This window comes from Schistocerca cancellata, chromosome 5, assembly GCF_023864275.1.
Source record: "Schistocerca cancellata isolate TAMUIC-IGC-003103 chromosome 5, iqSchCanc2.1, whole genome shotgun sequence".
Taxonomy (NCBI): Eukaryota; Metazoa; Arthropoda; class Insecta; order Orthoptera; family Acrididae; genus Schistocerca; species Schistocerca cancellata.
In genome coordinates this window covers 534,473,293-534,491,514 of record NC_064630.1, presented here as the reverse complement: position 1 = coordinate 534,491,514, position 18,222 = coordinate 534,473,293, and the positions used below count along the sequence as shown (strand labels likewise).

General features: G+C 46.0%; 1 protein-coding gene across 1 annotated transcript in view; it reads left to right on the top strand.

The window, feature by feature from the left end:
- The window catches only part of LOC126188667 (transmembrane channel-like protein), a 100,283-nt gene extending 83,706 nt beyond the window's left edge, over window positions 1-16,577 (top strand). Inside the window, exons 6-8 of the mRNA XM_049930272.1 lie at window positions 13,922-14,170; window positions 14,260-14,329; window positions 16,566-16,577. Coding sequence (XP_049786229.1) covers window positions 13,922-14,170; window positions 14,260-14,329; window positions 16,566-16,577 — 331 coding nt within the window. The remainder of the gene's footprint in view (window positions 1-13,921; window positions 14,171-14,259; window positions 14,330-16,565) is intronic.
- Window positions 16,578-18,222: the final 1,645 nt, after the last annotated feature.

Here is an 18,222-nt window from a genome sequence, read left to right as displayed (position 1 = left end):
TATGTTCAACCCATGTGGGGTGTACTTTGTGAGACCAGTACCATGTGCTTATACAATTGTTTGACCCATCAGGTTAATAGTAAGACGATAGTAACCAGTTCGAGGTTTTTCTTTTGTAAATTGCGTTTCGTTATAATTTATTTTAATTATTAAAATTATCGTGGAGTTACACTCTTTGTGTGAACCAAGTTGACCATGTGAAGCGTGTAGTGTAATCATCAAAGTAGCCCTCAGCTATTCTTTTCGGGAAGATTTCACATAGAGTTATTATGAATTTAGTATACCAGTGTGTGGTAATTTCATGACGGACAGAATTCCACTACGAACGTAACTTCTTTGGGTGAAAATTGAATCGGTTTGTTGTGGTTAATTTCCTCTTGCATATGTTTCAACGTTCTTCGTGTGTTATTTTATGAATGCAATGTTGTACGCAGTCTCCCAATCTTAGCTCCATATTTAACGTGTTCCGTAAGATTACAAACTCACATTTTCACAATCCTAAATAAGGCACCAGTATAGTTACGAATCAAGTTTAATATGCTGAAATTTTAACGGAACAATGATCAATGTTAAACTAAATGTCCAAATATAAACTGATTTATTTCCTTTTATTTAAATTCTCTTTTTATATATACAAGATGTTACAAAAAGGTACGGCCAAACTTTCAGGAAACATTCCTCACACACAAATAAAGAAAAGATGTTATGTGGACATGTGTCCGGAAGCGCTTAATTTCCATGTTAGAGCTCATTTTAGTTTCGTCAGTATGTATTGTACTTCCTCGATGCACCGCCAGTTGGCCCAACTGAAGGAAGGTAATGTTGACTTCGGTGCTTGTGTTGACATGCGACTCATTGCTCTACAGTACTAGCATCAAGCACATCAGTACGTAGCTTCAACAGGTTAGTGTTCATCACGAACGTGGTTTTGCAGTCAGTGCAATGTTTACAAATGCGGAGTTGGCAGATGCCCATTTGATGTATGGATTAGCACGGGGCAATAGCCGTGGCGCGGTACGTTTGTATCGAGACAGATTTCCAGATCGAAGGTGTCCCGAAAGTAAGACGTTCGAAGCAATTGATCGGCGTCTTAGGGACCACGGAACATTCCAGCCTATGACTCGCGACTGGGGAAGACCTAGAACGACGAGGACACCTGCAATGGACGAGGCAATTCTTCGTGCAGTTGACGATAACCCTAATGTCAGCGTCAGAGAAGTTGCTGCTGTACAAGGTAACGTCGACCACGTCACTGTATGGAGAGTGCTACGGGAGAACCAGTCGTTTCCGTACCATGTACAGCGTGTGCAGGCACTATCAGCTGCTGATTGGCCTCCACGGGTACACTTCTGCGAATGGTTCATCCAACAATGAGTCAATCCTCATTTCAGTGCAAATGTTCTCTTTACGGATGAAGCTTCATTCCACCGTGATCAAATTGTAAATTTTCACAATCAACTTGTGTGGGCAATTCCAGAATCCGCACACAGTTGTGCAATCACATCATCAACACAGATTTTCTGTGAACGTTTGGGCAGGCATTGTTGGTGATGTCTTGAATGGGCCCCATGTTCTTCCACCTACGCTCAATGGAGCACGTTATCATGATTTCATACGGGATACTCTACCTGTGCTGCTAAAACATGTGCCTTTACAAGTACGACACAACATGTGATTCATGCACGATGCAGCTCCTGCACATTTCAGTCGAAGTGTTTGTACGCTTCTCAACAACAGATTCGGTGACCGATGGATTGGTAGCGGTGGACCAATTCCATGGCCTCCACGCTCTCCTGACCACAACTCTCTTGACTTTCATTAATGGGGGCATTTGAAAGCTCTTGTCTACGCAAGCCCGGTACCAAATGTAGAGACTCTTCGTGCTCGTATTGTGGACGGCTGTGATACAATACGCCATTCTGCAATGCTGCATCAGCGCATCAGGGATTCCATGCGACGGAGGGTGGATGCATGTATCCTCGCTAACGGAGGACATTTTGAACATTTCCTGTAACAAAGTGTTTGAAGTCACGCTGGTACGTTCTGTTGCTGAGTGTTTCCATTCCATGATTAATGTGCTTTGAAGAGAAGTAATAAAATGAGCTCTAACATGGAAAGTAAGCGTTTCCGGACGCATGTCCACATAACGTATTTTCTTTCTTTGTGTGTGAGGAATGTTTCAGGAAAGTTTGGCCGTACCTTTTTGTAACACCCTGTATATCACCGGTTGTCGTAATATGACTATAAAGATTATAATTAATGTTAATCTGGTTGGGAATTTGGTAAGCTAGACTGGATACCTGGTGAAACAGTTGCTTAGTAATGTAAGGTTAACTTCCCCAGATAGCTCACAGCTTTTAAACTGCTTTTTTTTGTCTTGAATATCAGCACCGCTTTCAGAACAACTTAATGCATCAACATTACAACACATAGCTTTACACGTCGCCTGGGCCCGTCAACACCGACATTGGACTGTTGATGACTGGAAATATGTTATCTGGTTGGACGAGTCTCGTTTCAAATTGTATCGAGCGGATGGACGTGTACGGGTATGGAGACAACCTTATGAAACCATGGACCCTGCATGTCAGCAGGGGACTGTTAAACTTAGTGGAAGCTCTGTAATGGTGTGAGGCGTGTGCGGTTAGAGTGATATGGGAACCCTAATACGTCTAGATACGACTCTGACAGGTGCCAGTACATAAGCGTCCTGTCGGATCACCTGCATCCATTCATATACATTGTGCATTCCGATGTACTTGGGCAATTCCAGCAGGACAATGCGATTCCCCATACGTCCAGAACTGCTACAGAGTGGCTTCAGGAACCCCTTTCTGAGTTTAAACACTTCCACCGGCCACCATATTCACCCTACATGAACATTATTGAGGATGTCTGGGATGGCTTTCAACGTGCTGTTCAGAAAAGATCCGAACCTGTTATATGTTACATGAATGTTACATATTACATGAAACCGCCGTACTCTTACGAATTTATGGGCGCCAATTCCCTCCAGCACAACTTCAGACCTTAGTCGCGCCCATGTCACTCGTGTTGTGGCACTCCTGCGTGCTCGTGGGGGCCCTAACGATATTAGGCAGGTGTAGCAGCTTCTTTGGCTCTTCAGTGTAAAACAGATTGAAGGTACATTGTAAAATATGCAAAACATAAATCTTAAGGCCAACCAGATACCTAGATACTGAAATGCTATCGATTCCTTTTAACACCTGAACAACAAAACCTTGAATAATTAAGCCTTTAAGTTAAGCTCTAGTAAATAAAAATCTTTAAAACAATGAACGTTGAGAAACTAAGCTACACTCCTGGAAATTGAAATAAGAACACCGTGAATTCATTGTCCCAGGAAGGGGAAACTTTATTGACACATTCCTGGGGTCAGATACATCACATGATCACACTGACAGAACCACAGGCACATAGACACAGGCAACAGAGCATGCACAATGTCGGCACTAGTACAGTGTATATCCACCTTTCGCAGCAATGCAGGCTGCTATTCTCCCATGGAGACGATCGTAGAGATGCTGGATGTAGTCCTGTGGAACGGCTTGCCATGCCATTTCCACCTGGCGCCTCAGTTGGACCAGCGTTCGTGCTGGACGTGCAGACCGCGTAAGACGACGCTTCATCTAGTCCCAAACATGCTCAATGGGGGACAGATCCGGAGATCTTGCTGGCCAGGGTAGTTGACTTACACCTTCTAGAGCACGTTGGGTGGCACGGGATACATGCGGACGTGCATTGTCCTGTTGGAACAGCAAGTTCCCTTGCCGGTCTAGGAATGGTAGAACGATGGGTTCGATGACGGTTTGGATGTACCGTGCACTATTCAGTGTCCCCTCGACGATCACCAGTGGTGTACGGCCAGTGTAGGAGATCGCTCCCCACACCATGATGCCGGGTGTTGGCCCTGTGTGCCTCGGTCGTATGCAGTCCTGATTGTGGCGCTCACCTGCACGGCGCCAAACACGCGTACGACCATCATTGGCACCAAGGCAGAAGCGACTCTCATCGCTGCAGACGACACGTCTCCATTCGTCCCTCCATTCACGCCTGTCGCGACACCACTGGAGGCGGGCTGCACGATGTTGGGGCGTGAGCGGAAGACGGCCTAACGGTGTGCGGGACCGTAGCCCAGCTTCATGGAGACGGTTGCGAATGGTCCTCGCCGATACCCCAGGAGCAACAGTGTCCCTAATTTGCTGGGAAGTGGCGGTGCGGTCCCCTACGGCACTGCGTAGGATCCTACGGTCTTGGCGTGCATCCGTGCGTCGCTGCGGTCCGGTCCCAGGTCGACGGGCACGTGCACCTTCCGCCGACCACTGGCGACAACATCGATGTACTGTGGAGACCTCACGCCCCACGTGTTGAGCAATTCGGCGGTACGTCCACCCGGCCTCCCGCATGCCCACTATACGCCCTCGCTCAAAGTCCGTCAACTGCACATACGGTTCACGTCCACGCTGTCGCGGCATGCTACCAGTGTTAAAGACTGCGATGGAGCTCCGTATGCCACGGCAAACTGGCTGACACTGACGGCGGCGGTGCACAAATGCTGCGCAGCTAGCGCCATTCGACGGCCAACACCGCGGTTCCTGGTGTGTCCGCTGTGCCGTGCGTGTGATCATTGCTTGTACAGCCCTCTCGCAGTGTCCGGAGCAAGTGTGGTGGGTCTGACACACCGGTGTCAATGTGTTCTTTTTTCCATTTCCAGGAGTGTATAAGTAAAATTTAAGACTAGTGATCTTAACTGTAGGTAATGAACATTTTAAGAATGTTTAAATAACATTGAGCTACTGGAAAACTTCAAATTCATGAATTTAACGAAACTAAATAATTCCGTTGCTCCACTACAGCAGATATATCATGTGTAGCAGACAGCTCATGTACTTGTGACGGTGCTAACAGTTCACAATGAGGTAAACAAGAAATCTGAGATCCACAACTTACAGTTCTTGGTAAGATTAAGCAAAGAGTAAATATTTATTAGAAACTGATAATTAAAACTACAGTAAAATGCAGAAATGGCATTCAAAATGAATCCTTAGGAGAATAACATGCGGAGAAAGTGGCCGAGGCAAACATATCGTTTTGAAGGGAGCAGCTCATGCATCGATCACACGCGATCCTCACCTTTGCAAACAGCACCCTGGCAAACGATGCATCCCTCGCAGTGATCGCTATACAACCTGGACGTCTGGCCTCTGAGTACAGAAATGCATCGTGTCTGCAGATTCATGTGCTTTGCATCGTCCGCCATGTTGTAATTTGGCAAACAAATTTCCATCGGTCTGTTCGTGACAAAGAATTCTTGACTGCTTTCTTGTTTCGAACTTTATGTCACCATGTGATGTAATAGGGTGATCTGGCAGCGAAATCGAAAAGCATTTTCTTTTCGTGTTCTAGTGACATTTGCTAGCAGCCAAGTTGTAAATTGGCAATTACGAGCATCTATGGCTGGCACGATCAGACAGCTGAGGTTCAACATCCAGGTAGTGTGGAGATCACTGGCCCCGCGTTATGGGTCAACAGTTTCCGCAAGCGACCCCCTCATCCGCGGCCGCCATACTGCAGAGTGTGCCAGGTCATACCTCTTCCCAACATAACCAAGTACGTTCGACGTCCAACAAATGAGTCAACTCTATCAAGGCACCATCGCGTCACGTGATTCACAAGTGCTGACGGACACGAGGATACACTGACCGCCCATAGCAGAGTGAGAAACTAGCAGACGCGGACATCAGCATTACCACGGCTGAGCCTACATACCTTATGCATTCTGCGCGCAACTTCACACGTAAACATTGACTGATACCGGCAGCAAGTCAGAGCCCTGGGACAGAACTTCACCGTCTCGCTTCCCAGACCGACACATCGCGAGGGCCTCAGCTCGCCGCTAGAAGAAACCTCGCTACCACCCACAGCGCCGCCACCAAAATGGCGGCTGCTAACTTTAAGCGACTGATAGCACACGTAAAATGAAATCGCGCTCGAGATCGAGCCAGAAACAAACTGGCTCAGAAACCATTACGTCATTTGCCTTAAGAAGATGTAAGAAAACCACAGAAAACCTAAATACGAGTTGCTGGGCTGAGATTTAAACCTCACCCCTCCCAATAGCGAGTGCAGTGTCTTCAACAGCGCATCAGTGCACGTCGACTATGCAAGTGTTCGGTACTAGCACCAGTTGGAGCTTGATACTGAGTCTGCAAACAGATGCTTTTATGAGTAACCGACTCTACATCTGTATCTACATCTGGTTCCACAAAACCCCCGGCAAGCTACCATGCGGTGCATGCCACAAACTGCCTTGCACCACTGCTCGCCATTCCCTCTTCTGCTCACAAATGGAGCGAGGGCAAGAAGACTGCCTACACTATCCTATCAAAAGTATCCAGACACCAATTAGCGTACAGATGCGACGTGACCCTTCGCCTGTATGACGGCTCGAACTCTCTTGGCGACGCTTTCAGAGCGGTGTCTCAATGTCTATGGAGGAAGGGCAGCCCATTCTTCATCAAGAGCCGAAACCAGAGAAAGTAGCGATTTTGGGCGTTGGGGCCTGCAGTGAAGCTGAAGTTTCATTGGGTTCAGGACGGGACTCTGGCTAGGCGGCCGAAGTGGCCGTGCGGATCTAGGTGCTACAGTATGGAACCGCGTAACCGCTACGGTCGCAGGTTCGAATCCTGCCTCGGGCATGGATGTGTGTGATGTCCTTACGTTAGTTAGGTTTAAGTAGTTCTAAGTTCTAGGGGACTGATGACCACAGCAATTAAGTCCCATAGTGCTCAGAGCCATTTGAACCATTTTTTTCTCGCTAGGCCAGTAAATTTCAGCAGAGTTGTTGTCCACAGTCCATTGGCTCAAAAATGCTAGTTTATGACATGGTGGATTGTCATGCCAATCAGTCATCGTTTTCGAACTGTTCCTCTGCTGTTCACAGCACACAGTGCTGCAAAATACGTTCATACTCTTCCTCAATGAGCACACCACGACTCAACAACAGAAAACACCCCCATACTGTACCACCTCCTCCACCGTACTTCACTACTGGCACCACACATGCAACCAAACCCTTCCATTCGATTGTCACGTGGTATAGTGTAATTCATCACTCCAAATCACTCGTTTCCACTCGGCCACTGTCTAGTTGTGTCACTTTTTACACCAACTCAAACGTCGCTTAGCACTGATAACAGAAATGGGTGACATATGAGGAGCTGTTCGATCACTACACCCCATTATTTAACTCCATGCGCACAGTCATTGTACTGCCTCGACTACTAGTAGCACTCTGGAACTCAGGAATGATTCCTTCCGAGGATTTATTGGGACTTTTTAATACACTCCGCAATCCTCGATGGTCGCTGTGGGTCAGTTCGTGAGGTCTTCTTGGTACTGCTTTAGCTGTGGTTGTTCCTTCGGTTTCCACTTCACAGACAGGTCACTTACAGTCGACTTGGCCAACACTCAAAGAGTTGAAATGTCCCTGATGGATTTCTTAGTCAGGTGCCATACAATGACAAGCATGTGCGAAGTCACTGAACTCATTGCGGCCGAAAAAGATCCTGCAAGAACGGGACCAACAACGACTGAAGAGAATCGTTCAACTTGACAGAAGTGCAACCCTTCCGCAAATTACTGCAGATTTCAGTGCTTGACCATCAACAAGTTTCAGCATGCGAAACATTCAACGAAACATTATTTATATGGGCTTGCGGAGCTGAAGGCCCGCTCGTGTACTCTTGATGACAGCACGACATAGAGCTTTACACCTGGCCTGGGCCAGTCAACACCGACGTTTGCACTGTTGATGACGAAACATAATGCCTGGCGGACGAGTCTCGTTTCAGATTGTATCGATCGGATGAATGTGTACGGGTATGGAGGCAACCTCATGAATCCATGGACTCTGCATGTCAGCAGGGGACTGTTCAGGCTGGTCGACGCTCTGTAATGGTGTGGGTCGTGTGCAGTTGGAGTGATATGGGACCCCTGATATATCTAGATACGACTCTGACAGGTGACACGCACGTAATCATCCTGTCTGATCCTCTGCATCCATTCATATCCATTGTGCGTTCCGACGGCCTTCGGCAATTCCAGCAGGACACTGCGACGCCCCACACGTCTACAGAGTGGCTCCAGGAATGCTCTTCTTAGTTTAAACACTTCCGCTGACCACCAAACTCCCCAGACATGAACATTATTGACCATGTCTGGGATGCCTTGCAAAGTGCTGTTCAGAAGGGATCTCCACCCCCTGGTATTCTTACGGATAATGGACAGCCCTGCAGGATTCATGGTGGCAATTCCCTCCAGCACTATTTCAGACATTAGTCGAGTACACGCCACGTCGTATTGTGGCGCTTCTGCGTGCTCCTGGGGGCCCTACACGTTATTAGGCAGGTGTATCAGTTTCCTTGGCTCTTCAGTGTACATCTACAGTTTTCTAGAATTCTCCCAGCAAACCCAAGTCGACCATTCGCTTTTGCTACAACCTACCTTACGTTGTTGTTCACTTCATGTTGTTTTGAAACGTTACGCCAAGAATACCATATTCGAATATTACATGATTGTTTTCCCTACTCAACTGCATTAACTTAAATTTCTTTCACATATACGTAGCATGTACAAATAAAACTTTCTAATTTTGAAATTATATCTGATTCTAGACAATATCATGGTCTATGAGCTTGATTTTTCTCGGAAACGGATGGGTAGTGATCTAAATCCTTTCACAGAAGTTACTTGCCGGAGGACCAGGACCATTAAGCAAAGCTCGTCACGGACAGCTGTCGCGGAATCTGAGCTCCCTAGCTAGATAAAGCTCTGACCAGTCTCCACGAGTTGCAGGCATCGGTTGACGGATAGCGAGACAACGCTTTCGGTATTTAGTGTGAAGTCCACGGATCGAAGCTTCGCCGATCTCATCAGAAATGGTTCAAATGGCTCTGAGCACTATGGGACTTAACATCTGTGGTCATCAGTCCCCTAGAACTTAGAACTACTTAAACCTAACTAACCTAAGGACATCACACACATCCATGCCCGAGGCAGGATTCGAACCTGCGACCGTAGCGGTCACGCGGTTCCAAACTGAAGCGCCTAGAACCGCACGGCCACAACGGCCGGCGATCTCATCAGAGCGAAAGGGTCTGCTACGCTGTACTATGTTGGTGTATTTCATTCAATTCAATTGAAGGAGACGGGCACTGGGACAGCGAGAGTGAAAAGTCCGAAATTGTCACCGCTGCAGTGTCATTTGCGGATGGTATTAATTTTTCACCTCGAAGCAACAGCAGAATTAAGGGTTCAGTTATCATCCCAAGTTCATAGCACGTTAATAAAATTATACGTATATCAATCAATTTTTTCTCTTTCAAGGGATGTTTGACATGTTTCCTCCTTCTATGATCCAAATTTGTTGTGCCTCCTCTCATTTTTAATCTATTAAAACCAATGAAGCATTGTACTTCGTTGCTACCGCACTTCGTAAAATATTGTAGACTAGGAATTGTAGCATTCTGCAACACAACCGATGATCGAAGACGACATTCAGAAACTACCGTGCAGATCGAGTGGGAGCAAGTTTTTCTCACTGAATGTACACTTCTACCATCTAATAGGACGCGCCATATAACAACAGGTGTTATTAGTTAAACAACTGTCTGCATTGTTATTAAAATGGGGCTGATCACTTTCCCGTTCTCTATAATCACCTAGTATTTCAAAACAATGGAGATTTTACGAAAAAAACATTACTCATTTTTTAAAAAGAAAACATTATTTAAAAATCAAAAACCTAAACACCACTGCAATGGCAGATTGATATGCCTGTTTTTCTACCCGGTTATAAGTAAAAAAATCAAAAGCCCTATTATAACCGAGAGCAAACAAGCAGCGAAAAATACATATTATTCAGAACCAAAATACCACTATTGTTTTTAACTGGTCGGTTCTTCCCACTCCTAACTCCCAGCTGGGAACATTTGGGAGGGGATTCACCGTTCCGCCAATTACCTTACAACCAAGGGAAACAACCCTAAAAACTTGGTCATACCTGTGGGGTGGGGGACATTTCGTATTTAATTCTGGAACGATATGTCCCAGAAAGAAAATAAAAGGCTAGTGTACGTGTTAGCGCACGTGTTTGTAAGTACATAGTGTATTACAGTGAGGAACAATAAATATTTTAGGACATAGTAGTATATAGTTACTGAGATAAAACATTCCATATAACATGTGTTCAATTTTTATACGGTATACAGATGGTATTGTTGCAATGGAACATAAATGTACCCACAGATGGCGTTAAGCAAAGGTAAATTAAGTTCAAAGCTCATTTTCATAAATTACATCTTCAGTTTCAAAGCCCTACCGATTCCTCTTGACAATACCACGTGTAGCTCATCTGATTGCGTCTCGGCGTTGTTTTTCGAGGGCACCACTATTTATAGTTTCAACGATTCCTTGTATTTACTTTTTTTTCACGACATCACCCTTCAACCATGGGCGTTTGCAATTTACGGGCAGTCAACAGCGAGGTTATCAGCACTTTGCCTTTCCACTACGCCCGCATCTCGTAGTCGTGCGGTAGCGTTCTCGCTTCCCACGCCCGGGTTCCGGGTTCGATTCCCGGCGGGGTCAGGGATTTTCTCTGCCTCGTGATGGCTGGGTGTTGTGTGCTGTCCTTAGGTTAGTTAGGTTTAAGTAGTTCTAAGTTCTATGGGACTGATGACCCTAGATGTTAAGTCCCATAGTGCTCAGAGCCATTTGAACCTTTCCACTACCTCCACAGGCAAAAATGTATAGGGGTGAGGCTCGTGGACCATGGTGGCCAAGAAACATGATCATTTCTTCGATATCTCTTCCAAGGAATGTTAGATGATGTGTGTGTCACCTGATGAACAGAACGTGGAGGAGGTGTGTAACACTGGAAGAATATACCACCTTCGTAGCCAAAGGAACCTCTCGCTATAATGGTGGAAGCTAGTTTTCTTCGAGAATGTCAACGTAATTGGACCCTGTAGACCAATGAGGTAACAAGAAGAGCCCAGTCAAACGTCTATCACAACGTACCACACATTCACAAAGATGCGTTGTCAGGTATATGTCTCCATAGAGGTATGTGGGTTTCTGCCGGACCAACGATGCTATTTACGAAAGTTATTCACTTATTTACATCGCCACGACTGACAGGGGATTCATCAGTTCCCCGAAAGCTGGATCGGCTGAAAGGATCACATTTCTTGGCCACCACCTTCCCCGGATTATGAATAGTGCTGCCCTCGTAAAATAACTCCAAGACAAACCTCAGAAGAGCTCCACTTGGTGTTGTCATGAGAATTTTGCAGTGCATTGAAGCCGAATCACCTTTGAACATAATTATTTGCCTTTGCTTAACTCCTTCTGTGAGGATCTGTGTGGGTTACTCTCTAACAGCTATATCTCTGAAACCAATAAAAATTGGACATGTATGGAATATTGAACTGCAGCTGGTGTACTACGTAAAGGTAAACACTGATCACGGATGAGGCCTTAGGCCTGCTCCAAGTAGATGATTGCTGCCTACAAGGCAGTACGAGGAGCGATCTGTGATCGTGTGCCGTGTGATGAGCTTGTTGCCAATCCCTCCAGCGTTACTACCAGTAGACGAATCCTGCTGATGCCCTGCTCCTATGTTCAATAAATACTCATTTGGCCTCACGAAGCTGAGTGGACCCCGTTCCAGACCTCGTTACCTCGTAAAAATTCGAGGAGGTACCGTGAATCGAACATGGGACCTTCTGCACCGAAGGCAGTGATGCTAAGCATATTTTTAAAACAGTTCTATTTATTATCCAGTACAACTTACATAATTATTTTCTAACATAAAAGGTATTTATTTATAACACTGTTATAAACTAAAACCTTTTCTTAAAACAATGAGTAAAAAATTCGCAAACTTTTCTTCATAGCTGGCCGGTGTGGCCGAGCGGTTCTAGGTGCTTCAGTCTGGAGCCGCGCGACAGCTACGGTTGCAGGTTCGAATCCTACCTCGCGCATGGATGTGTGTGATGCCCTGAGGTTAGTTAGGTTTAAGTAGTTCTAAGTTCTAGGGGACTGATGACCTCAGATGTTAAGTCCCATAGTGCATAGAACCATTTGAACCATTTTCGGAGTTAATGGTGCTCTGTTTCGAGGAATACCCAAAATTCCTATTTACTCTTTTTTTTCATTTGCCAGAATGAAATATACAGTGTGAGTCTTCAGACAATTCACTCCCTTCCTCTTCATTTTGGGAAAAGGGCTATCATCCGGCTTGAGGAAACCATTCTGCTATGGAGACATTCCGTACACACTACCACTTCCTAAAATATTTAGTGTTCCTGCTGCAATACCCTGTACCATACATTTATCCACCAGAACATTATGACCACCAACCTACTGTCGATATAAATCAATGCAGGCGATAGCAGCGTCACCTGGCGAGAAATGGCCTCCAGATAGACACATGCATGGTGCATGTAGTATCAGTGAGCTGTCCGTGTGTAGAATGGGGAAGGCGCGCGATCTTTCCGAGTTCGACAGAGGACAGATCGCGATGTCCCGGAGGCTCGGTACGAGCTTTTGGGAAATTGCACGACTGTAGTGACTGTCTTCAACACATGGCGAAACAAGGTCCAGACTTCGTAGGCTTGGACGGCCACCCCTCATTACAGATGTCGGCCGTCGTAGATAGGGCACTACTAGTCAAATAAGACAGGCGGCGGCGAACTGTGGCGGAACTAACATCAGGCTAACGTTGAGCAGAGTAAACGCGGGGCTGGTGTACCGAACACTCCTAACGAAGGGTCTCCGCAGCCGATGACCCATGGATGTGCCAATGCTAACACCACGACGTCGGCAAGTACGACTGAAATGGGAACGTGACTATTGGCAATGAGCGTTGGAGCAATGACAGAGCGTTGCATGGTCTGATGAATCTTGATACCTCATTCATCATGCCGATGCAAGGGCGCGAAATCGTCGTCTTCCAGAGGAACATCTCCTAGACACCTGTACTGCGGGAAGCAAACAAGCTGGCGGCGGCTCCATTATGCTCTGGGAAACATTCACTTGAGCATCCATGGGTCCACCGGAGCTGATGCAAGGCATCATGCCTGCCACGGAGTATCAGGCACTAGTATGCAGGGACGTACACCCGTTCGTGAAGATTATGTTTCCCTACGGCAGTGGCATTTTTCTGCGAGATAATGCGCTATGTCATAAGGCCAGGTGTGTGATGGAGTGGTTCGAGGAACACAGTGGCGAGTTCCAACTGATGTGCTAACCCCCCAACTCGCCAGACCTGAACTCAGTCCAACACGTATGGGATGTGACTGTATGTGGCGTTGGAGTTCATTGCCCCTCCCCGGAATTTAAGGGAATTAAGTGACTTGTGTGTGCAGATGAGCCGGCCACTGTGGCCGATCGGTTCTAGGCGATTCAGTCCGGAACTGCGCTGCTGCTACGGTCGCAGGTTCTAATCCTGCCTGGGACATGGACGTGTGTGATATCCCTAGGTTAGTTAGGTTTAAGTACTTCTAAGTCTAGGGAACTGATGACCTCAGATGTTAAGTCCCATAGTGCTTAGAGCCATTTGAACCATTTGTGTGCAGATGTGGTCACCAACTTCCTCCAGCGACCTATCAAGGCCTCATTTCGATCATGCCACGACGTGTCGCCGCTGTTGTCCATGCCAAAGGTACACATGCCGGCTACTAGGTATGTGTTCATAATGTTCTGGCTCATCATTGTACAGTGAAGTCGTTGAGTTGCTCCGCCTGTGCTGCGTAACTACGTCGCTATCCGCGCCAGGAGCTGTGAACCGCCCGATATTCAATGCAAAACTCAGCCGGAACTCCACTGTGTGCAGCTGGCGGGTGCTCTGCCTGCGGGCGTTGGTGAACCTGGCCGTGCTGGTGCTGCTGGCGTCTTCCGCCTACGCCGTCGTGGAAGTGGTGAAGCGCTCCAATCAGACGTCGCCCAGCGACAGCTGGTGGCGGCAGAACGAGATCACCGTGGTGATGTCGCTCATCCAGTACGTCTACCCCATCCTGTTCGAGGTGCTGGGACTACTCGAGAGCTACCACCCGCGCAAGCAGCTGCGCATACAGCTCGCGAGGTGAGCACAGTAGGAAATAAAGCACAGTGTTGTTCGTGTTGTTTCTTCAACATATTTACGACGCACTAACGTTGTTTACTTTGTTGCAGAATAATGGCGCTTAACATGCTTAGTCTCTACACGCTGATCATAGCGCTGTTCGACAAGATTAAAGATATGGTGAGTGAAAATCTTGCATGCTGCCTGCCGCATCTAGTACGTGATCGATCAAGGGCATCTTGTTGTACACCACGATCTGTAGTTGAAAGATATTTATTTTCCAGACCAATAGAAGAAATTGTCTGGTGATCGTATTTACAAGTATTTTTAAGAGATGATGAGTCTCATTCCGTTTAGCGTTTTAGTTTTATAGCATACACACGCCACGATCAGTGTACCACAGACATCGACGTTGTCATTACAAAGTCGTTACAGGTGAGAGACACCTCGTTTCATATACCCTGTCAGTCCAATAAGTTTCGAAAATGGATTAATATACCTAGTCTGCCCGCACTTGAGTAGGACATGTACATCATACTCCGCAGGCACCTAATGGTGTGTGACAGAGGATGTTGCTGGTACCACTAACTGATCCCCTTACCCTGTTCCAAAAGCAAATGGCACATGGGAAGAATGATCGTCGGCAAGACTCTGGATTAGTTACAATTTCTCGAATTTCCTCGTCGTGGTCATGATGTGGGTGGAAGTAATATGTTGTTCGACTCTTTCCGGAAAATGCTCTCCCGAAATTTCAGTAGTAAACCTCTTCGTGATGGACAACGCCTCTCTTTGCAACGTCTGCTAATGGAGTTTGTTGACCATCTCTCGCCGCGCGGGATTAGCCGAGCGGTCTCCGGCACGGTAACTCAGAGTGTTCGGTCAGAGGGTTAGCTGCCCTCTGTAATAAAAAAAACTGAGTTCACCGATCAACAACGAACTAAAATGGGTGTCTTACGACGTCCGCCCCGAGCAGATACAACGAACGAAAGCCAACAAAATGAGATTAAAAAAAAAAGCTGTCTGAGGCGCTGCAGTCATGGACTGTGCGGTTGGTCCCGGCGGAGGTTCGAGTCCTCCCTCGGGCATGGGTGTGTGTGTTTGTCCTTAGGATAATTTAGATTAAGTAGTGTGTCTTGGGGACTGATGACCTTAGCAGTTAAGTCCGATAAGATTTCACACACATTTGAACATTTTTTTAAACATCTCGGTAACACTCTCGCGCTAGCGGTTCTGGCGCTGCAGTCCGGAACCGCGGGACTGCTACGGTCGCAGGTTCGAATCCTGCCTCGGGTATGGGTGTGTGTGATGTCCTTAGGTTAGTTAGGTTTAAGTAGTTCTAAGTTCTAGGGGACTTATGACCTAAGATGTTGAGTCCCATAGTGCTCAGAGCCATTTGAACCATTTGAACACTCTCGCGCCGGCTAAACGATCTCATGACGAAACGCGCTTCTTTTCGTTGAATCTTCTCTATCTCTTCTGTCAGCCCTACCTGGTAAGGATCCCATATTGATGAAAAATACTCAAGAATCTGTCGAGCAAGCGCCTTATAAACAACTTCCTTCGTTTATTAGTTGCATTTCGTGAAGATTATTCCTATGAATCTCAGTATGACATCTGCGTTTCCTGCTGCTGGTTTTGTGTGGGCGCTCTGGATAGCTACTCCTGCATATTTTACTATAGGCAATGTTTCCAGCAGTTTCTCGTCAATAGTGTACGCATAGAATGTCCACACAACTTTGTAAATCAGCCAGAAAACGCCTTCTTTGGGATAATGTTCAACTCGCGTCCCACACTGGTTTCAACGTCGTCAAAGCGTTGAACATTTATGTGAAATTCTGCACATTGTTGTTTTGTGGTACATTCGTATTGATAACATGTCTCGTCACGCGTAATAATTTCTTTTGGAGAAGAACTGTCCGTGTTTTGCATTTCAGTGAAATCGATGCAGGTGTCCATGCGTTAGTTGTGTTTGGGAGTCGAGGTGTGCGGGGAACTTTGCCCACACTTTTCTTTTCTTCAGAATGTTCTTGAGAATATTAAATAAACTGAAGATGGAGGGGCAGAAAGTAAAGGAAAGGAAAAGGAATATTGATGTCAGCTGCATCGGGACTTCATACGGAATTAACAGCGACCAGTAAAAATCTCTGCCGGGTTGGGATTCGAACCCGGGATTTCTTGCTTATTAGACAGTTGTGTTAACCACTGCGCCATTTTAGCAGTGTTTGTCAGAATTGCGCTTCTTTGTCTCAGCACGCCTCTCAGCAGCCCCACAGTCCCACCTAGCGCCACCTATCCCTGTCTGCCATGCTCACTACTTTGAGATTCCCGCAGGAGGTCGGACGTAAGGCGCTGAAGGGGGCACATTCATTGCCCATCGAGGTGAATCAGTTACATGACTTTATTCATGTCATTCTAGAGAATGCCTTGAACACTTAATTTAGAGATTCTGCTCGATTTCGATTTGGGGCACAACACTGACACACTACAGCCACATACGCACTACTTAACACTACCTGCTCACAAATAACTCATCAAATGCACATATGTTGTTTAAAGCTATCAGTTCAAGCTGCCGCCTTAGTTACTGCGCTGACATCGCTTATATGACACGAATGGAATCAGTCTGGAAACCTTTTGGGCGGACGGTGAATACATGCGCAATTTAGGTCACTGACGACGAGTTGTATGCCTGAATATCGATCTGGCAAATCAACATTTTTAAAAGGCAACTCATGGAGTCCAGCATGATGTCCTTTTTCATATTTGTGAATAGTCTGGTGACACTACGACATTAACGTTCTTATATTTCATGGTAACAATTAAAATAGTAGTATAATATTAATGATGTTGACCTTTAGTTTTATGCTATAATCAAAACTATCGATTTCAGTTTCCACTGAATATGTTAATGCGCTGTTTCAAAGAGGGTTTCATTATAGTTCAGTTATTACTGGATTTCGGAAGCACTTAATGTGTATTTTCTTGCAAGGTTTTAAAACGAAAACTGTTCCACATTTGCTCTTTACGTAAAGCAACCCCGAATGAAATTATGCCCACGAAGACATCAGTCGCAATTAATCAGCGAGTGAAATCATACTCGAGAATGTCCTAATACCTACCTGTCGCCACTGACGGTCTTCGAATCCTTTTGTTATCCTTATAGATGAATACCGTAGAATTCTTAGCGAAGAGAATTCACACCATGCATGTTTTTGTTTACAATCACACAGGATGAATCACCTTAAGACTTGGACTTGTTTTGTCTTGTCATCGATTCAAGGTACCGTATTATGGTTTTCGGTAAGCAACATTAGGAGGAGCGCCACGTAATGTCGTTGTTTTGGGTATCACACTTACGTCTTTCATCAACCGAGATAAGGATAAAGAGATTTTTTAATTCTATTTGATATTCGAATACGTCTTGCAAAGACGAGTGCAACGGTACAACGCTTGTTAGGGGTGTAACTTAAGATTTTCCAATAGAGTCCGAGAAAAGTGCTGTATTTCAAAGTCAGTGCGGCCGGAATCGGCTGTTGCGTCGTAAACACGATCAAGTGGGTTTTCACGCCAGACTCCACCGTTGTATAGAGCATTTCCACTGTTTACTTGTTTCCTCACAAGTTGTTCATTTAGGCGTCAATATGTACACACATTTGAAATACACTGAAGCGCCAAAGAAACTGGTATAGGCATGTGTATTCAAATACAGTTATATGTAAACGGGCAGAATACGGCGCTCCGGTCAGCAGCGTCTATATAAGACAACAAGTTTCTGCTGCAGTTGTTAGATTGGTTACTGCTACTACAATAGCAGGTTATCAAGATTTGAGTGAGTTTGAACGTGGAGCATGAGCGAAGGGACACAGCATCTCCTAGGTCGCGATGACGTGGGGATTTTCCCGTACGACCATTTCATAAGCCTACCGTGAATATTAGGAATCCGGTAATACATCAAATCTCCGACATCGCTGTGGCCGGAAAAAGATCATGCAAGAACGGGCACAACGACGGCCGAAGAGAATCGTTCAACGAGACAGAACTGCAACTCTTCCGCAAATTGGTGCAGATTTCAA